This window comes from Amblyomma americanum, chromosome 1, assembly GCF_052857255.1.
Source record: "Amblyomma americanum isolate KBUSLIRL-KWMA chromosome 1, ASM5285725v1, whole genome shotgun sequence".
In the NCBI taxonomy this organism is placed as follows: domain Eukaryota; kingdom Metazoa; phylum Arthropoda; class Arachnida; order Ixodida; family Ixodidae; genus Amblyomma; species Amblyomma americanum.
The window spans coordinates 21560993-21583224 of NC_135497.1; the positions used below are offsets into that span (position 1 = coordinate 21560993).

The 22232-nt window shown below is 48.3% G+C and overlaps 1 protein-coding gene across 1 annotated transcript; it reads right to left on the reverse strand.

Annotated features, from left to right (window-relative positions):
• Positions 1-614: 614 nt before the first annotated feature.
• On the reverse strand, positions 615-22099 carry LOC144110909 (uncharacterized). Its single transcript, XM_077643978.1, has 8 exons — positions 21773-22099; positions 17404-18820; positions 13052-13198; positions 12371-12463; positions 11808-11893; positions 10604-10710; positions 8025-8174; positions 615-753 (listed from the first exon to the last, which is right to left on the reverse strand). Exons 2-4 carry the CDS (start codon positions 17694-17696, stop codon positions 12418-12420), a joined length of 486 nt encoding a protein of 161 aa, XP_077500104.1. The 5' UTR covers positions 17697-18820; positions 21773-22099; the 3' UTR covers positions 615-753; positions 8025-8174; positions 10604-10710; positions 11808-11893; positions 12371-12417.
• Positions 22100-22232: the final 133 nt, after the last annotated feature.

Below are 22232 nucleotides of genomic sequence, written 5' to 3' on the forward strand. Positions count from 1 at the left end.
GGAATAATTTACCCGCGCAGTGACCACTTTCCACGGTTCTGTGTAACAGGTGGTGTAGGAATGTGTGTTTTTATCGAGATCTGATAATTCATGAAAAAAATAAGCCTCTGCATTATGTGTTCTCCATATCTATCCACAATTCTTGATTATATTTTATTTCAGCACAGTTGACTACCAATGTCTTCCTTTTTTGCAGAATATTTCTGCCAGACTTCTTGTGCACCATACAATGCACTGCTTCTGACACCCTCACTATGTAACTTCTTGCAAAAATACCGATCAATGACTTTCGCTGTTTGGCCCTGCGCATCACGGGAGTTAAAAGGTGTGCACTGCAACCAGCCACATCTTTTTCATTTCTCTGTAAACATTTTACTGTGCACAACATTCTTTTTTTCAGTCACAAACCACCTAGATTACAAGAAGCTCCTCCAACCACCGAGTGTATCCCTTAAGCACTCCCATGATTTCCGTCCCTTTTCACAATTCAAACATGCTTCCTTTATTTTCTTTGCTGTACAGGCCACCATACGCACCAAGATTCTGTTCAACCAAGATCCGCTTGATGTCCTCGGCTGTCTGCAGCAGCTGGGCCGAAACAGCGAAAGCCAGAGACTGAAGCTTTTCCTTTGGAAGGGAGGGTGACGCCCCCTGGCGACTGCTGCTGGCGACGGCACGACAGCTGGCATCCAGGTGCAACAGCCACAGGCCACCCAGGAAGTGCACCTGGTGTTTCAGGCTCGGAGAGTGCACCTGGGGAAAGCAGGAAATTGAAACAGAACAACGGGCTTAGCCAGAAATGGCAGAGGAGTGCAAATATGTTCCCAGTTCAATCAAACGGAAGTCAAATATTAATGACAAACTAAATGACTCAGTTCTGCTTTTAGAGATATAGTATATCTGTTTTCAACTCAGAACAATCACGAATGCCAGCATGGCCTTTAAGCAACATACCTGTTTCTTTGTTCAATTATTCATTTAAAGTAAGCATTTACAAAAGGATTTTTTATCTGTTTATTTATTTACCCTCAGGGACGTAGGGCATTACAGAGGAAAATGGAATACATCATAAGTACTCCACTTCCTACTTCCCTTATCAGAAGTCTGTTGGTGTAAACCTGTCAGTGCAAACCTGTGTCGAAGGATGGTGCTTTTCCTTTTTCTTTTCTTGGAGAAAACTTTCTATGTGCAAAAAATAGGGGCATTGCAATTGTATGCAGAACCTACACACCATGAGTGGTGAACCCAGTTGTGCTTACGGCACAAAATGCCCTACCCCCCATTTGCAAAAAAAAAAGAGATAGAGGGAGAAAGGCAAAGGCATCAGAATGACCTAATTGCATCATATTACAAGGAGCATTGCCAACACTGAAACAGCAAAATTCTCGGTTCAATGAACTACAGTTAATTCCTCTTGAAACAAACTAAGTTGAGATGAATTCTCAGATGAGGTGAACAATGTGTGATCATTTGGTTGGTTTCCCATAGGATCCAATGCAAAAGAAATCCGCATAAGATGAACTGTTGTGCATGTCCTTCAGATAAATAAAAAGTAGTTTCACAGCCACTGTGAACCACAGCGATTCTGCACAACAGTACTTACAGAATGTCCGCACAAAACCTCCTAGAAGCGAAAAAAAAAATGTTTCCACGCCAAAAAGCGCAACTCTACAACGTAGCTTCTGTGCAGTACCTTCACTCCTGCCTGAGCACGGCGCAGGGATCTGATACGGCCAGAGCTTGGCATCGCACAAGCCACAAGCCGCAAGCTGCCTCCCTGCTGTCTAAAAGGAGTGGAGGTACGAAGTGGAGCTGCTCATTGATTCAGGGCTGAAACAGTTGAGCGGTGAATTTTTCAACTGATGCGGAGCCGCAACAAACATTATCAAGGTGCTGAGGTGGCCAGATACTATCGGCATCACCTGGGCATTGCCTGAGCCGGATGGAAAGGCATGTGGTGCAGCTGCTCATAAAATTAGCTGTACAACTAGGGAAGGATTGAGATGTCAGACACATGTGCATGCCTAATCATGCAGTTGTGCTTTTGATTGCTTAGAGCTAGGGGGAAAGCAAAAACAAAAAAGGACAAAATATCAGTCACTGCGGAAGAGAGAGGAAGAGATGCCGCAAAAATAAAATTAGACTGGTGCCGTTTTCAAGTACAATTATCACAGCTTATTTCATGCCCTCACTCATCTGCTCACTTGATCCCACAATAAATGTTGCATGTGTAACGGGGGCTTAGGTTAATGCTGAGGTGGCGGCAACCGAGTCTCTCATCTGTTCAGGTCAGCAGGCGCTCGGTCTGAGCGATGGCAGTGCGGCTACCTCCTCTTCTTGTTGTTGTTGTTGTTAGCCTATCAAAAGATGGCACATACCCACACTGGGGGATCGGCCAAGAATCTTCTTCTTTTCCTCAGTAAATATAGGATGATGCCCTTCTTCTTCACAATGGCCCCGGGGAGAAAAGGTACCATCCTGGCGACTCAGGGTGGCGACAACACAACCGGGTCATAGTATGGCTTCAGTCGTTGGACATGCACAGTCTCGCGACCACGTCGGCGAAGATCGGAAGATGGTGTGAGGGGCTCAATAAGGTAGTTCACGGAGGATGTGCGCTCCAGGACGCGGTAGGGGCCATGGTATTGCGAAAGAAGTTTCTTTGATAGGCCGGGATCAGTGGAAGGAATCCACAGCCAGACAAGTGAACCAGGTGGGAAATCCGGATCAAGCTGACCGTCGTCATGGCGGTGTTTCTGGCACCCCCGAGTGTCTGCCGTGAGCGACCGTGCAATCTGGCGGCAGTCTTCGGCGTGCTGGGCAGCTTCAGAAATAGTTGTACACTCAGATGAGGCAGGGCGGTATGGAAGAACTGTGTCGACGCGAGCGGATGGATGTCGGCCGTAGAGCAGAAAAAATAGGGAGGAACCGGTGATGGACTGAGTAGCAGTGTTGTAGGCGTACGTAATATAGGGTAGAACGAGGTCCCAGTTCGTGTGGTTGGCAGCAACGTACATCACCAGCATGTCGCTCAGAGTGCGATTAAATCGTTCAGTTAGACATTTGTTTGCGGATGGTAGGCTGTACAAGTCCGATGACAGATATTGCACTCGGTGAGTAGAGCTTTAACGACATCAGACAAGAATACGCGTCCTCTGTCACTGAGGAGTTCACGAGGAGCACCGTGGCGAAGTATAAAGCGCTGCAAAATGAAGGACGCCACTTCACAAGCTGTAGCAGCTGGGAGCGCGGCGGTTACTGCATACGGGTCACGTGGTCAATGGCAACAATGGCCCAGCGGTTGCCAGCAGCGGTGCATGGCAGAGGGCCGTATATATCGATGCCAACACGGTCGAAGGGGCGAGGAGGACACTGCAGTGGCTGCAACTGTCCAGCAGAGTGATGAGGCAGTTGTTTACAGCGTAAGGCTATAGAGATAAGGTTGAAACTTTCCAAGGGCCCAGACAATGGCCAAGCTCTCTTTTTCCGACACGGGGTAGTTGGATTCAGATTTCGTGAGGGTGCGGCTGGTGTAAGCAACCACATATTCCTCGAATCCAGACTTGCGTTGGGCGAGCACAGCCCCGAGGCCAATGCCACTGACATCCTTGTGTACTTCAGTTGGGGCTTGCAAGTCGAAGTGATGCAAGATGGGTGGTGCCGTGAGGAGACTGCGCAAGGTGGTGTAGGTGTCGTCGCAGGCAGGCGACCAACTCGAAAAATCCATATTGCTGCCGAGAAGCTGAGTTAAAGGGGCAGCAATGGCCGCAAAGTTGCGAATAAAACGTCGAAAATAGGAACAGAGGCCTAGGAAGCTGCGCAGTTAATAATGCAAGTAGGTTTTGGAAACGCAGTCACAGCATGAAGTTTGGCGGTGTCGGGGCGGGCGCCCTCTTTTGACACAACGTGGGCTAAAATTGTCAGCTCACGAGCAGCAAATCAACACTTTCTTAAGTTCAGTTGAAGGCCAGCGTCCGTAAGGCATGTTAAGACGTGCTTCAGCCGGGATAGATGAGTGGCAAAGTCGGGCGAAAATATTGTGATGTCATCGAGATAACACAGGCACGACTTCTATTTCAGGCCACACAGAATGCTGTCCATCATGCGCTCAAAAGTAGCTGGAGCATTACAGAGGACAAAAGGCATGACGATAAATTCATACAGGCCATCAGGGGTCACAAATGCGGTTTTAGGGCGGTCGTCAGCTGCCATGGGGACCTGCCAGTACCCAGAGCATAAGTCGAGAGAAGAGTTCCACTCCTTGAAGGCAGTCCAGAACATCATCAATGCGCAAAAGAGGGTAAACATCCTTTCATGTGACTTTATTCAGGCGGCGGTAATCAACGCAAAAACGAATAGAGCCATCTTTCTTTTTCACGAGGACCACAGGCGAAGCCCAGGGACTGTGTGAGGCCTGGATCACGCCGCTCTGAAGCATGGTGTCAACTTGATCTTTAACAACTTGGCGCTCACTGGCTGAGGCACGATATGGGCGCTGACGCAGAGGGGCGTGGTCACCGGTGTCGATATGGTGGGCGACAGTCGACATGCGGGTCAAAGCGAGCTGGTGTGAATCGAAGGAGGAACGAAATTGATGAAGCAGAGCGAGAAGTTGAGTTCGTTGAGGTGCAGGAAGAGAGGCGTCGATTGGGAGGGAAGGAAAATGTCTGGAGATGGAGTGTCGTATGCAGGAACCGGCGGGCTGAGGGCATCGACGTCAAGGGACGGGGAATCGTCATTTTCATCGCGGTAGAGAATGAAGTCAATGATTTGCACGGTACCCAGGCACTCACCGCGACGCACAGCGGAAGCATATGTAAACGGACAGGTCACGAACAACGCGCTAAGGCCAGCTGACAGAGTGAGGACGGCGTAAGGTATGGACCGGTAATTGCGGCACAGAAAGAGGGGCGATGGTGTAAAAAGTATGTTGCCGTCGCGAACAAGGTCAGAAGTGAGGGGCGCAAGAACAGAAGAACAGGCAGGCAGTTCAGTGTCTTCGGCAACGACGGCTTTGGCAGGAGCAGCAGAAGGGGCATCGAGCGGCGAGGAACCGCTGAGTGCAAAGAACTCAAGTTCAGCACGAGCACAATCAATGACTGCGTTATGGCGCGACAGAATTCCCAACCCAAGATGATCTCAAGAGAGCAGGTTGGTAAAATGACGAATTCAATCACGTAGAGGATTTCCTGAATAACGACGCGAGCCGTACAAGCCGCTAACGGCACAATAGCCTGCGCGCTTGCGGTGCGCAGCGAGAATCCAGAAAGTGGGGTCGTCACTTTTCGCAAAGAGCGGCAAGAGGAGGCGGCCATGGCAGCCGGTGTCGACAAGCGCCAAAACAGAAACACCCTCTACGGGAGCGGCCATCAGATTGGTGGGACATAACTGAGGCCTTGGACATTTCACTGGTGGCGCAGTTCTCGCCTCAGGAACTGCGGCATGTAGTTTTCCTCTTGCGAAATATTCGGGTGCCGACGCATGGGAGAAAGGGAGCGGCGACGAGAAGGTAAGCGTCGGGTGGAGAAGGTGGTGCGATCAGGGGAACGCGGGCGACTCTGTGGCGGCTTGGCTGGCGGTGAGTAGTCACTGGGAGGAGGCCAGTAACGACGACGGCAAAGCCGGGCCACATGACCAGGCAGTCCGCAAGTGTAACAAATAGGCCGATTGTCACCAGTACGCCAGGGATCGCCAAATTGTCAAAGCGGTCGCAAAAAAGGCGCCGGAGCGTGAGGAACTTGAGGCACAGACGCTTGAGGTGGAGCGTAGGTTGGGCAGTAGTTAGGCGGCCGCGGCCGTGCGACAGCGGCAGCGTAGGTCAGGGGTGCAGCGACAGGTGCGGGCGACTGTGCTGGTGCGGGCGGAGGGGCCGGTGGAAGGGCCTCAGCCACTTGTTCGCTGATGGCAGTGCGAAGGTCGGGCGCCAGGAATGGAAATTGCATGGAGGAGGATGGCAGAAGCGACAGCTGATGCGCAACTTCCTCAAGCACAAAATCTTTGATGTGCGCCAACAGTTGCGAGTGGTCGGGTGCAGCCGACAGGCCGGCAAGTGACTCGACAGGCGCTGCTGCGTGCTGGCGAGTGATGAGCCCCGGCTTGCGCAGCTCGTCGTAGCTCTGGCAGAGACTGACGACTTCAGCAACAGTGCGGAGATCTCGCGACAGCAGCATCTGAAAGTCATCATCCTCGATGATTTTCAGAATATGCTTGATCTTGTCCGCCTCGGACATCTGGGGGTTGACACGCGAGCATAGGTTGACCACGTCTTCAATGTAGCTGGTGAACGTCTCATCTGACTGCTGAGAGCACTCGTGCAAGTGGTGTTTGGCGCGTAGCTTGCGCACAGCAGGACGTCCGAACACTTCGGTGAGGTTCGCCTTAAAAGCAGTCCACGTGGAGAAGTCTGCTTCGTGGTTTCGAAACCACAGGTTGGCAACGCTGGTCAAATAAAAGATGGCATTGTTCAACTTGGTGGTATTGTCCCACTTGTTATATGTGCTCACCCGCTCGTATGATGTGAGCCAGTCTTCAGCGTCATGATCGTCAGTACCGTTGAAGAGTGCCGGGTCCCGCTGCCGGAGGGAGCCGGAACAGAGGCCTGGTGAGCCAACCTGCACGGCTTGGTGGTGGGCGGCTTCAGGCATAGCGGGGCATAGCGGGGGTCGGTAGCGTGCGGTTGCACAGGTCCAGGGTGGTACAAGGATGCTAAACCGAACCTCCACCGAATGTAACGGGGGCTTAGGTTAATGCTGAGGCGGCGGCGAAACCACGGCGGTGACCGAGTCTCTGGTCTATTCAGGTCAGCAGGCGGTCGGTCTGAGCGATGGCAGTGCGGCTACCTCTTCTTCTTTTCCTCAGTAAATATAGGATGATGCCCTTCTTCTTCACACATGAATGAATTTTTATGGCGCAAGGGCAGCTGTGGCCAACGAGCGCCACGGAACAAGGTTTTATTTTTCTTTTACTCATGGTGGGGTCAAAGACCCATTACCCAAGCATTTCACCCTATAGAAGCTGAGCACCAGACCAGCAGAAAACTTGAACCCATTTTATCTCCGGTGGGTACCCGGCAGCCCTGGGGAACCACAATAAATGTTCCATTTGCAGTTGTCCTCTCATTGCATGGCCACTTTATTCAATCTTTCATATAGCATATATTTGGATACACTTAGCATTCTCACATATGCCTTTTATAGTGGCACATCTGCTAAAACAAACTTCTTATAAGACCCCAGACTATAGTCAGATGATGAAACAGTAAAATTCTGCTTTCAGGAAAAGGCCGAAATCTGCCAAAATTGTGGAAAAAATGTGGCCCTTACCCACATATATACAGTACTTCCAACTCCCTCTCAGGTAATTGTACAATATAATGCAACAACTTTTCCCACAAATGAACGATTTCTGAAATGCGGGTTCTGCTTCAAAGAAGCATTCGCAAAACGAAACTAACTTGAAAGCTTATTCTGCAATACAACTGTTAACCAATTCTTCAGACTTTAAGATTGGAATGCATTTGATTTTTCTGACTTCTCTGTACCTCTGTGAGACATTGCAGTAAATTGTGACTGAAATTTCACATGCGCCACAACTTGCTCCTCGACTTTTCGGAATGTCTTCATGCTCACCTGCACGTCGCCCCAGCAATCATGAAGGCGAATTCTGAATCCTATTTGAACTACAAAACTTAAAGAATTTGTTTAAATCAAACTCGTTAACATCGGTTTAGATGACCAGACTAACACGTTTCCTATGGGATGACACACAGCTCACTAACTGCACATTGTGTGCTTTTTTTTATTCTGCAACGCCTCCATTCTTTCATTTGTGCGAAGTGCCACACATGACCCTGTATTAGGCTTTATGTACCCACAGTTCCCAAAACTGGCTAAAGCAGCCTCTGAAACCCTAAGTAATTGAACACTTGGATTTCATCTCATGAGTGTGTTTCTATGTAAAATGAGGACACATACACACAAGCATGCACGCACGCACACGTGCAAGGAAGAAGGCTAGGAATGCACCTTGAACAACTTCTGCATCAGCTGCCGAAGCTGATCGGCTGCTGCCCTTGCTGACTGAGTGCTCCACAACTGTACCAAATATGTTGGCAAGAAGGTCAAAAGTAGCGCAGATGGCATCGTCTTGTTGCCTTAGAATCAACATGGGGCTTTCTGCAAGGTTTCAAATAAAACGGTGCAGCACACGTCATACACAAAAGTTAACAGTAACTAACAAAGACTTGAGCATCAAAGCAGAGGCAGCAGCTGTGAAGCAGTACGCTTGTTTTCGATCACTTCCCAAAGTGACTCAGACAATAAAGGACACCGTAATAGAGAGCTTCGGATAATTTTGACCATCTGGGGTTCTTTAATGTGCACTGACATCCCATGGTACACGGCCCTCAAGCATTCTGTCTCCATCAAAATTCAACAGCGGCAGCTGGGATCGAATCCACACCTTTTGGGTCAGCAGCTGAGCACCACAACCACTGAGCCACCGTGGCAACTTTAATGACAACAAAGTATGGCTTATGTCATTAGTGAATTAATGACTGTTCTGTCTAGAAAGCAGGAGACAAGTAGCTGTTAGTGGCATCAGAACTGTAAACCTAAGCGGTCAAGTCAAGTCCCACGGGCAGCATTTCACCGCATCTTGTAAATCATCTGAGCTATGCAGTCGAGACCGCTTATAACGAACATGAGCGTCACACGGCGTCCGCTTGTTATATCCTGAAGTTCGTAGTAAGTGGACCAGAGCTTTAAAGACAGCTGCTTGTCAAACGAAAAAAAATTTTCTTTACGAAAAAGTCCGCGATGGTCGTCTGTTTTTGCAGCCCAGATTCGATGATTGAGTTTTCCAGATTATTTTAAGCAGAAGCGTGGTATCGCCGAGGCCCTTGGCATAGACGAGTTGTCTGAGGCTCTCTATGTAGCTCATTGCTACAGGCGCGCTTATGGGTGCTGGCTCCGAAGCTTCATCCTCATCTGATTCCTCTGCGTCACTCTTGTCCCGCACTTCAGAAACGATGCCCTCGTTTGTGCACGGTTCCGTGGTGTTGGCGTCATCAACAGAAATAAAGTCATTCCAACCAATGTCATGACCCCCCATGTCGGAGTTGGTGACACGCCGCCACAAATCGCCGCTGGGCTGGTCATCTTCCGAAGAATCAGGCTCGGCATCAGACACTGTGTCGACGAAGCCGCCCTTGCGGAAGCAGTTTTGCTAGCCAGTGGCCGTCACCACCGCACAGGCCGCTTTCATAATCTCTACCGCTGAACACAATGGAAGTGGGCTCGGTGTTCCCATCCGCCATCCCGAATTACAACCTGGGCCCAAGATTTGAACTAAGCCAACAAAACGTCCGCACCGCAACAAGAGTGACAAAAGCGCGCGATGGGGTGGGCGTGCAGAATGCACAGGCGGCAATCAAGCTAAGGATACACACGCACAGCGCCATCTGAGAGACCAATGAGGGGTCGTCCGTGAGTGTCAGTGCAGCCACCTCTTGGCTCCCATGGAAAGCCTGCTTCACAGTGCGTGGCCTCCGCGATCGATACTGGCGGCGGCGTGGTTGATCGCAGACGCCACGCGTGGATTTGGAAGAGGGTGAGGATAAAGGAGTGGAGTTGCGAGGAGGGGCGGGAGGGCGATCTTGGAAGTCGCGTCAGCTACGAAAGGGTAGCTCGCTCGAGTGCGGCACGAAACGGGGCGGGCAGTTCGCTCGTGATGAGGCTTATGAAAACATACCGCACACCGGGCGCACAAAGGGGTTGGCGGCAGGTTATCCCACATCGCAGCGCCGGGTTTACACCGTCCGTTCGCTGTAGCCAATCAGCAGGGCTTAATGACGTTTGTTATACGTGTGATTTTGTGCCATTGAAATAATGTATATTTTGAAGGTTGCGCAGGTCTCGTTCGTTATAACCGAAAGTTTCTCTTAAGTGGGGCCGTGATATGTGTGCTCGACTGTACATGCAACTTTTTTAAAACGAAGATTTCCTGGGCCTGGTTACATGCAACACTGCACTGTGTTTTGCCGCTTGAAAATTCGTCATGTGGTATGAGATTACGGTGACCGTTGATGTTGCCAGCATGCAGCTGGCTGTAATTTGAAGGCAACACCGAGGCTACCAGACAACCAGGCCTGCACTCTATCACTCGTTCTGGAAGCAGCCAGTGGCAAGCTACACTTGGAGCTGATGCTGCATGCTGGCGGCAACATTGCAGAACTCCATGAAACTAGTGCAGCCAAATCAAAGAGACCTTATGCTGTCAAAGTGTTCTCGGATATGAGGCCACCCGTTCGTCGTCCTGCCTGCCATTGCACGCCGTCAGAGGTAAGCAAGTGACTATGCAGCATGAAATTCAGGTTTGAGTAAAGCTATTTCGACGATCTCCTGCCGCACCATTCATACCTGGACACAGCCTCCATTCGGAAGTCCATTTGAATTAACCGGTGTGAGATCCATTGCGTCTGTATTAGCGAGCATCCGACACTCGCTGGGACCGAGCCATCAGTTTGAATCATCCAGATTTACGAATTAACGGAGGCCAAATCAACGAGCTTTTACTGTACTTGAGAAAAAAATTGTTAGCTCACCACAGTAAGAGGTTGGTCAATCTTTCCAGCAGCCTCCCCAAGATCAGCAAGAAGCAACTCCGCGATGGTGTCCACATCCTCAGTCTCCAAAGCGCCCGTTATCTTTTCTGCAAGAAGAGTCAGAAATGAAATGGCAGGTGCAGCTTCCTTGGAACAGATCCTTCTCTGAATGAAGGAACAATGTTCATGAGCAGGCACTGCAAAACAGAGGACATTTCGTTCCTTCTGTTGCTTTTTGTGTTGCCTCCTATTAAGTACTATGTTCAAAGTCGTACAGTTTGGCACATTAGTAGACTGTGCTAGGTGCCAAACATGAGCCAAACATGTTGCACTCAACAAAATGCACACAAGTAGAAGCATAACAGCTTGGCAAATGCAGCAAGGCATAACACAGTGTCCGCGTCATGGGAAGATGGAAGCACTGCCAAGAACCAAGAAACCTCAAAAGTTTTACCCCAGTTCTTGGAGCCCTTCGTTACACACATCAACAACTACTGCAGGTGATAATCAAGACCTCGCAGGTTCGCAACCGTGGCAATGTAAAGCACTTGCACTCATTGTCAGCAGTGACGTTGCTGAGCTCTGGCAACCGCTGCAAAGCCGTGCTTGCGTACGCCAGTCGAGCAAGAGACACCTCCGAGGCCTCCGTCGGCATCAAGAATGGAAGCACCGTTGTGAGAAGTTGCCCCTCATCCAGTGAATAGCACAGGTCATCACACACAAACACCAGTGCGCAGGTCATACCTACAAGCCCTATGGCAGTTGTTGAAAAAAAGAATGCCTACTTCAAAAAATGGGCTCTGACTGGTCAGTTATGTGAGCCACTTTGATTGACTTTCTCCTCGCTTTCTTTCAATCTCCTTCTCCCCTATTCATGAAGAAGTGGGGTGAATGCATCATATTTGAAACTCCACCTACGTGCAGACCTCAGGCATCAAACACACCACAAGACAAAGCCTGTGAAAAAACTTTTTAAGCTGGCATAAGTTATGCCTTACGCTAAGGCTCAATCACAATCAACCCCAATCGAATGAACGTGTATGATGCCATTCTGACAACCCCTCATGAAAAAGAAAAAAAATGTGAAAGGAACCAGAGAAAAAGAAAAATATGCGAACCAGCAAAGGCCATGCGTCGATTAAATGCAGGACAATTATAAGAATACACGCATGCTAGGAGCAGACAGGGGACATTCTGCACACACCATTTCTTGCTCTGCTCTGTGGGCTCAAACAGGATGCGCCTCAAGGTGCCAAGGACAACTCCTTGCTCCAGAAACTTGCACAGATCCTGAAACAAGGAACCACTGCAGATTGAAAGAAACTCCAAAAGGATCCCAGAGGTCAACTGGCGTGCAGTCATGACTGACACATTACCCAAAGGATGAAAATTACAGATAGGTTGTAATTCTCTTTCCTGGCTAGTTCTACCACCATGCAGCCAAAATCAAAGGGCCTGAACCGAGGGGCTACAACACAGTATGAAGTAGGGGAAAAGGCACAAACAAATAAAAAGAAAGTCAGACTTGAATTACAGAAACATTTCTTTTTTTACTGTTTTGCCAACATGCTGTCACACTTATCCCTCACACTACTCCCAGTGCGTATGTCATTCATAATAAACTGCTGTTAGCATGTTTTCTGTAATGCTTTTATGCAGCAACAGCAAAGCAAAGGTGAGTAGGCAAACAGTGGCAACAATTCAAAGTGAAATCAGTGACAACTATTTAATGCAATCCATGTAACATAGCTGACACAGTGCACTCACCTTGCCAAGTGCAAGCACTGCTTGCACCAGCTCTGGTTCGGTGCCAGCTAGCCAAATTTGGAGAGAATCCCGAGCAAATTTTTCATCCATGTCCTGCACAGTAAAGGCACAATTCTGGCATTGCAACAGTAATTGAAACCTTGGCAACCCGCCATCCTCCCTATCCAAATCCGTAGCTGAGCTGCATGTTAATCTGACCATTCTTTTGATAGAGGCATCCCCACCCAATGCGGAATATGAAACCAAAGAGCGCCTGATGACTGGGAGCTAGGAGCCAAGCTCCAAAAGCAGCTGGAAGCTGCGCCTCCATCTGTTATAGATTAACGTGATGCGAAGGAATGCGGAACTGCAACATGCTACCAACTAAAATCCACGTGCATCAGTTCGCTATTTAAGCTCTCAGGATGCATCAGAGAGAAGCGAGGCCAATAGGCAAACTTTTTAGACCAGAAATCAGCAGGTTTGATGGAACTATGCTCATGACTATAGCTCCTGGGATCAGTATGAAGCTTCAATACATAGCAATGAAGCTCTATAAAAAGTCATAAAAAGCTACTGCAACTGGAAAAGCAGGAGATATGAGGAGTCTTTCCTTTACTGATGAAAATGACCACAGTGCACCTGACCTAGTTAATGAGCAGTCTAGGAGAAACGAACTTGCTCTAAATGATCACAACTCACCTGCTATGGCTAGCAACCATTGTGTTCGTTGGCGACACAGAAGCATTACAGCATTTTATGATGAAGTCATTAAGAATGTAAGATGCCTTGGGTGTGGAGCAAGTGGAGCGCAGTGCCTCACTCAAGAAGCCTGTTGAGAACTTTGCCCTGAGAAATGATAAATCAACAATGCAAAGACAAAACCGAACCAACCAAGACCGGTTTGAAGGGTATTCCGCATGGTTAGACTCTGAACAAAGAAGTTCACAGCAAAGAATAAATGCAAGAAATTGTCGGACTCATACAGAACCAAATAAACTCGGGTCAAGTCATTACAGGCATTAGAGCAGAGACCATTGCACTGCACACACTGCGTCTCGGGTATATGAGCATCCTAACAATTCCTGACAGAATGAACAAGACTCCAGGCACGCTTCGTCATATATATACCGAAACACATTATGATAGATGCTGAAGGCTACATATATACCCTGCTACCCACAATGAAATGTCTTCATTGTGGGTAGCAGGTTGACGATAGCGCACGTGCCTTGGAAATTTGTTTAATGTTTTTTTTGGTGTCTTCGTTGTGGGTAGCGGGGTTCATGATAGCGCATCTGCCTTGGAAATTTTTTTTAATGTTTTTTTTTTGGGGGGGGTTATCGCATGTGGGTGATTACAGTACAACTGCGTTTGACGGGACAACCTTACACATGTGTGTGTATTGTATAAATTGACTTCTTACTATCGAATAAAATTCAGTTGTAAGTTCAGCGCCTTCCGTGTGTCTCATCTCATCCTCTTGTGTTTTTTAACGCTGGCTTTTTAAATATGATGGATCACCACCAACTCGCCCAATCCTCAGTTCTTCTGCAAAGGTGTGCATGCAAGCTTCCAAACCCAAACAGATTTTTGTTTTTGCAGCCATACTCATTTTTGTTATGAAATTAAACTTCAGGGCCTATGTTTAGGAACCGGTGTGGACAGTGGTAGTCCCCGGTCCGGCGCACCCATATCCCACATGCGGACGCTGCAAAAACGGGCACTTCAGACCTCTTTCATAATTTCAGAACCATTTTCTTGACGCTGCAACATGATGGCTTTATAACTTGGTAGGGTGGCTTCACCATAGAGCAGTAGTGTCACGTGAAGAAGGCACACGCAAAGCCGAAGTTGAGTTTTTATTTTCAAAACAAACTAGTTGTCAAGGAAGTTGACGAAAAGACAATAACATGCCTGACTAAGCGTAAACTTCCTATAACGTCGCACATCACAGAATGATTTCCAGTGAAACAGCGCAACGGCACAAGGCCAGAGGACAAGAAAGGACGATACACAGCGCTGACTAACAACAGAATGTTTTATTCAGTGAGCCATGCTTATAAAGGCGCTAGGGACACTGAAAAAACAGAAAAACAGAAAAAAACAGACACAGAACCGTGACAGATATCCCTCCAACCAGGCACGTATATGATAACACAAGGCTAACACGTGTGCAAAAATTCATGTTCTTTCTGCAAGATAGCGACAGAAGGGGTGCTTACGCACCTCTGACCCATCTTCAAGATCTCAGACGCTTCGATAAGTTCTCTAGTCAGCTGATCTTTGTGTCTATCAACAATTCTGCTTTTGTCATACAGAGGCTGGCACGAACAATCACGACAGTGAACACCAATGTGGCGGGCAGCGTTTTTGACATCATTTTTGTGCTCCCTCAGCCTATCGTTCAAACAACGACCAGTTTGTCCAACATATGCACGACCACAACTCAAAGGGATCGAATAAACCAGATTCTCTACGCACTTCACAAATTTTACCTCATGCTTTTTTGTGCAGATGGGTTCACCTTCATTTGACTTTTTGGGGCCATTTACACGCGCGCACAGACTTCTCAATTTCACAGGAGCTGAAAAGACAACATCTACTCCGGCTCTCTTACCAATTCTTTTCAAATTATGCGATACAACATGAATGTAGGGTATCACAGACACATTTTTTTCTTCTGGTACTATGGTCGACAGCGGCAGAAAGTTTTAACTTTTTCAGCATCCCCTCCGCTACAGCTGCTAAGACGTTGAGGGGGTATCCTGCAGTAACGAGCCTCTGAACCTGATAATAAAAACAATTGGCAGTCCTGTGGGTGCAAGATTTTTTCATGGCGTTACTGAAGCAAGACGCTATAATGCCCCTTTTTACGAGCTTCGAATGAGAGGAACTGTACGGAAGCAACGGCTTTTTGCTCCTAGGTTCAAAAGACCAGCACATATGTGCAACAGTGAAGTACAGGGTCAAGTCAAGAAATTTTATGCAGTCATCAACAGGTACTTCCTGTGTCACTTCAAGAGGCGCGAGGACTTCAGAAAAAACTGAAAGAATGGCATTAACTTCTTGATCAAAATTCACCGCATCGGATTTTATCAGAATCAGGTAGTCATCTACAAAACGGAAAACTTTTTCAGCATTTGAGCTAATGAGACGATTTTCAAGGGTCCTGTCTAGCATGGCTAAGTAAAAATCGCTGAGCAATGAAGCAATGCACGCTCCTATGCATATTCCTCTCTTTTGAATAAAAACACGCCCATCGAATTCAGCGTAAGTGGAATCAAGGTATGTTTGTAAGAGGGCCAAGAAGTTTTGTACGGAGATGTCGGAGGCATTCTGAAAAGCAACAGCTCCGTACCTGTCAATTACTTCATTCATGCACTCTAGCAGTTCTTCATGTGGGATAGAATAATACAAGTCTTTGACATCAATTGAGAAGGCACGCAACCGTTTGTCCTGGTGATTCTTAAAAAAGTCAATTACATCGTCCGATTTTTTCACCTGATAAGGGTCGTCAATAGTTAAGAGAGCTAAGTTCTTTTGTAAAAACTTCCCCAAACACTTTTGCCACGCGCCATTCTCCGAAATAATTACACGTAAACGCATACCTAATTTATGAGCTTTTGCTGTAAAAAACACACGCTCAGGCCAAGGCCTCGACCAAAAAACCTCCCGATTACCAAGACTGTCAGTTACCTTCGGAATCATTCTTTGGTTTTGTTAACCGCGGATAAGGAAGGGGGTTTTGCGGTATTCCCCAAGGATTGTTTTAATCAAAAAGCGGGGGATGCGGTTCACTCGGTTTTTAATGAGCGCGGTACTGCCTGCCTTGTAAAAGCCAAAACGAAGGCAAAAAAATTGTGCAAGAAGCTCAATTTAGAAGCCCTGTGCTCCTCGATAGATAAGTGCAAAAAAATAAGCCTGAGCATGTTTTTTACAGCAAAAACTCATAAATTAGGTATGCCTTTACGTGTAATTATTTCGGAGAATGGCGGATGTAGCGGCTCAGCGTCAGGTCCGGACTGGTGCCTATGCTGACACTGTTGCCGATCCGCATGGGCATCTGAAACGTGTTGTTAATAGTGAGTTGGAGGTTCTGCAGGAGCAGCCACAGCCTGTGACCTCGATGTGTCGTGGTTTTGTATCCCCAGTCAGTATGCTGACTGTTGAAGTCCCCACTGATTAGTAGAGGATGTTTCCCTGCTAGGTAGTGTAGCTCTCGCAGAAGTGATTCCAACGAGGCCATCGGCTGGGATGGGGGGTGGTATATATTTGCTATAAAGATTGAAGCAAGTGTATGTGTGTTATGTATAAGTTCAGTGATCACGCAGGGCGTCTCAGACGTGATGTGATGAGTTTCATAGGTGAGGCTGCAGTGGATGAGTGTGGACGCCCTGGGTGTGCTAGTGGTGTCTGAGTCTGTAGATGTGCAGCTGGGGAGGGTTGCCCGGTGTAGTCTCCTGGAGAAGTATATGGGGAGTGGGTGTGAGGGTGGGAAGGAGAAGTTCCAGCGGTGCGCGCTTGGCCCGGAAACTGCGGAAGTTCCAAGTTAAAATAGGGAGAGAATTCTGCCCCGCCATATTGGAGAGTAGGGGGTTGAGGAGGGGAGTGAGATGGGTGTCAATTGGTATTTGTTGTTCAGCAAAGGGGGTTTGTGCTTGCGGAGGTAGGGTGGGAGGAGTGGAGGTGGTCTGAAATTGGGTGAAGTGATGGCTAAGGTTATGTTCCACGAGCTCCATCATCCTGGTAAGCATAGCATCCATGCGCTGCTCAAGTTTTTCGGTGAGGGTGGCGGCAAGGTGATTGAATCTGGCTTCAAGGTGGGCTTCTAGCTCTTTTAGTTTGTGGTCAAATTTGGCATCCAGTGCAGCGAATTTAGCGTCTATTTCTAGGGGTATGGGAGGCAGTGTGGCGTCTGAGGTGCACTGCTTCTTTGCAGGAGGGGTGCTCGAAGTGTCTGTGGATGGGTAGGTTGGGTTAACGAGAGGGGGTGCGGGTTGAGTAGGCAGAGAAGGGGTGGGGGTGCTTAAAAGGGAGGAGAGACGGCTTACCTCGTGGCGCAAGGCCCGGAGTTCCTGGTCTCTCGAATCTTCTGGGAGGACTGGGGTGGCGGGGGATGACGGGTGGCGTTGCCAGACACGCGGTCTGCCCAAGTGAGACGCGAGGAGTTTTTGCTGCTGTTCTGTCGGTTTCTGGAAGTTGACCGGGAAGCCATCGAGCTGCGTCCGTTGGCTGTGCTTTGTTGATCGCGGTGAGACAGCCGCGATTTAGACGGAGGAGAGAGAGCGTTCCTCGGGGACGCAAGTTTATGGCCCTGTGCTTTGCAATTCCCAGTTCCGGTCATATGTGGGCCTCCACAGAGAATGCAGTTGGGGGTACATGAGGGCACATCTTCTTTGGGATGGCATTTCCCGCAGCGGGGACATTTACGAGATCTTGGGTGGACACATGCATCTGCCCAGTGGCCTGGGACGTGGCAGTTCGTGCAGACGTCTATATGCCCTCGGTACAGTGTGCACCTGTGGAGGGCTCCTCCATAATGAATGACACGTGGCACAGGTCCAGCATGGAGGGTGACTATAGAATGGAACGCGTGGCCCCCATTTGGTGGGCGTCCACGATGGGGGCTTCTGGGTTGCCGGTGATGAGGTCCTGGAGGAGAGCTGTCGGGGTCTCATTCCAGTACGTATTGGAGATGACTCCGCATACCGCTCCGTCCGGTGGCACTATATAAGCTGCGACTGCGAAGTCCTTGGCTTGGTGTTGTATCTGAGTTACGCGAACCAGCGCGAGTGCGTCAGTTTGTAGGGGCGTGCTTACTGTGCATGTGTTGTTGAGTGGGTGAACCATGATTTGGGTACGCGTTGGTTCCTGAAGCTGGGACGCCGCTTGGAGGATGGTTTCCCATAGTAGTAGGGGCGGAAGCAGGTCCAGCTGTAGCCCACCTTGAGACCTGAGGGTAATCCAGTAGTCAGCAGCCAGGAGCGGCGGCTGCTGCCGCGAACGCTGAGTGGCTGCGCGCATTGCTTGCAGGTGCGACTTGTCAAGGCATGCAACAGGTGACATGGGGGCACCGCTTGCAGATGCTGCGGTTTCCTGGCTTCGGGTTTACGTACGGAGGTCCTTGGAGCGGACAGGCACACTAAGGACGTGAGTCCAGTTCCTTGGGTCATAGTCGCGGTGCACCTCCATGGTGGAGTGTTCACGGGGGCACGGCCGCGAGCGAGCGCGGACACAGGAGGAGGCGTCCTTGGCACAGCGCGCTTGCAATCCAGGAAACGGCACGCGCGCGCGAACGCTCAGGCCAAATGCTGGGAGGCGATTGCCGCCAAGATTGGGAGATGGTTCAGCGGGAGCACGAAGAAACGCGACCGCTCTCCTCGGAGGTTCCAGGCGGTCTCCCCGCGAATAGGTAGCGGTTCGAGTCCCGGGTCGCCGAGTTTCTTTTGGTGGGATGACGTCATGACCCTGTAATGAGAAAGTGTGCAGTGACGTCAGCCCAGCACTATGTACTGGTTTTGAATTACCCGCGCGAGGTCACACGGTATGCCGTAATATAGTCATACCCTCTCGGTAAATGATGAATGGAAGCTATGCGGTTTTTGGTAGTGGGGGGCTGCGTTCGCACTATCCCCCTCATTATAAAATAAAAAATATTAGCGCATATTATACAGATTTAGAGCTCTTGGGCGATTTGGTCACTTATCTTAGGCATAGTAGCAGTGCAAAAAAAGACACACAAAAGAAGAACGAGACACTGAAACACAGATGAATTATTCATTTACTCTACTCCTTACCCATGTGTGCGTTTGTATCAGCATTGCACCGTGGCCAATCCTCCAATGTGGGCATGTGCCATTCAGCCAGAGGACATCATAATCATCATCATAGACGCTGCTGTTTCTGTGTTTTGGTGTCTCGTTCTTTTGTGTCCTTTTTTGCACTGCTACTATGCCTAAAATTATACAGATTCTTTCCTTTAATCCCACGTTAATAAGTGATAGCATATTCAGATCGTTCCGTTGGCGCTATCCCCCTCATTACACGATATAATAATCAGTGACTGGAAGGTAGATGCTCCACTTCATAGGCTGCTCCATCTGTGATTAAATGTAATCCATATTTGCCCGTGGGTGAAGGTGCCTTGCCCATGCTAAGTACAATCGGTAATTTCCGGTATCGAGAAACCGTTGTATCTGAACACAGCTCTTTGGGGCGTGTAGCGCTGGAATATGGGTTCGATGTTCTTTTATTCTATAATCACAAATTTGTTTTGCACTATGGAACAAAGAAAAACCCCTGCGGTCGAATATCGCGTACTAGTAGGATTTAAGGCGCTTCAAAGCTATGCTTGTAGCAAAACGTTTTCTTGATTTAGCGATAAAAGATAAAGAAATATAGCGTAACGCTATCTGGTCACAGTTGCATCAAACGTCCATAGATGGCGCCGCAGCTTGGGTAATAAAGAAGCTAGGACCAAAATCTAAGCAAACATTAATACAGGTAGTGAATAAAATGATAGTGGATGGGAAAGTCCCCGATGAATGGCGATTAAGTAGAATGAACATGATATATAAGGCAAAGGGGGACAAAGCTGACGTAAGTAACTACTGTCCCATAACAGTGACATCTGTGGTTTACAGGGTGGTGATGCAGATTATAAAGGACAGATTACAGGCTTGGATGGAGAACGAGGGGGTGCTAGGACAGCTACAAAATGGGTACCGGAAACAAAGATGGTTGGAGGGCAATCTGTTTTCATTGACGCAGTGTACAGAGATTGCTGAAGAGGAACAAAGCCCCTATAGCTAGCATTTCTGGATATTAAGGGAACCTACAACAACGTTATTCAGAAAAAGTATCTGTTGGACATACTGGGCACATTGGATGTGGAAGATGGAGTAATTAATCTTATAAAAGATATATATAAAGGTAACAGAGTGCTTATAAAATGGTAAAAAGAAGATCAGAGCCTGTAGAGATACAGTGGGGGCTTAGGCAAGGATGTCCTCTGTCTCTTTTGTTGTTCATGTTGTACCTGCAAGGGTTGGAGACCAAGCTAGAGAGGAGCGGACTAGGCTTCAACCTTTCTTTTTTCAAGCAAGGAGAATGGATTAAACAGTCATTACCGGGACTAATATACGCCGATGATATAGTGCTAATGGCTGACAACATGGAAGATTTACAGAAGTTCAAAGACATATGTGGTGCAGAGGGAGATAGATTAGGTTTCAAGTTTAGTAAGGAAAAATCTGCAGTCATGATATTTAATGATGAGGTCGGCGAGCATAGAATACAGGAGTTCACGTTAGAAGTGCTACTAGTGGATGAGTACAAGTATCTTGGGGTGTGGATAAATAACGGTCCTCAGTATCTGACAGAGCATGAAAAATATGTAATGAATAAAGCTAGTAGGAATGCAGTTGTCATGAAAAATAGGGCAATGTGGAATTACAATAGGTATGAAGTGGTAAGAGGGATCTGGAAAGGGGTGATGGTTCCTAGCCTGACTTTCGGTAATGCGGTCCTGTGCATGAGACCAGATGTTCAAGCAAGGTTAGAAACTAAACAACGTGGTGTAGGGAGGCTAGCTTTAGGAGCACATAGCAATACACCAAATCGGGGGGTACAGGGTGATATGGGATGGGCGTCATTCGAGAGCAGAGAAGCTAGCAATAAGATAGCATTTGAGGAGCGATTGAGAAAAATGGGGGAAAAGCAGTGGGGTGGGAAAGTTTTCAGATACCTGTATATAAGGAAAGGTGATACGAAATCGAGAAAGCGGACTAGAAAATTGACAAGCAAATATCTGGACAGCAGTAGGGGGGCAAATAGGCAATTATCGGTTAAGAAAAAGGTTAAAGAAGCAGAGAGAGCTCTGTGGAAAACAGGGATGCTGACGAAATCAGCACTGGGAACATACAGGATTTTTAAGCAGGAAATTGCCAAAGAAAATATCTATGATAATTGTAGGGGAAGCTTTGTTGTTTGAGGCCAGGGCGGGAGTTTTGCGGACTAAGACATATAGAGTGAGGTACCACGAGATAGACACGTTGTGCGTTGCGTGCGGAGAGGAGGAGGAAACGGCTGAACACTTGATACTTTTCTGTAAATGGCTTCACCCTACAGTGGAAAGCAGCAGGGCTGATTTATCCGAGGCATTGGGGTTTAAGGGCAGTGAAGGGAAAATAGGTTTTAAGCGGGTAGAACTAATCAAGCGAAGGTTATCTGATTGGTGGCTAAAATCAAGACAAGAGTAAAATTTCATGTCATGGCTAGGTGGCTTGAGCCACCGCCCGATTTAAAGGGTTCAGCCGTATCCATCCATCCATCCATCCGGCGGTAACTTTTGTATCGCAGCATGAGAACGGTACGCGCCTAAGACCTCTTCTTTAATAAAGTTTACCTCCTCCTCCTCACCTGGTTCAGCCGCGCGTGATGCAAACTCGTAATCATCTGCGCCGAGATACAGGACCTGAAAGCAGCCAGCGCCGGGTTGCCGCTGATGGGCGGTGGTGAGGTTATCAAAACACTGGCACACCTCGACGCTCGCCTCTACAACTGTCGTGAGATCCATGGAGCTGGTTGTCTTGGCGGAAACACTGACGGTTCGTTACGAGTTTCTCTGACTTCGTTACCTGCGGCACCATGGAAAAATTTCCAGCTACTCTACACGTGTACTACACATGTATGTATGTATACATACATATGTACACATGCGTGTAGAGTACAGGCCGTAACAGGCGGTTTAGTGCACTGCAATGGAGGCATGGGAGGAGTGGCATTCTTTGCGAGGAGGCGCTTCAAGTGGCGCCGCCATCAGTTAAGCGTAACGTCTATCAGTCAGTAACAGTGAGGTTCGAGTCGGCGTCAAAGCTTT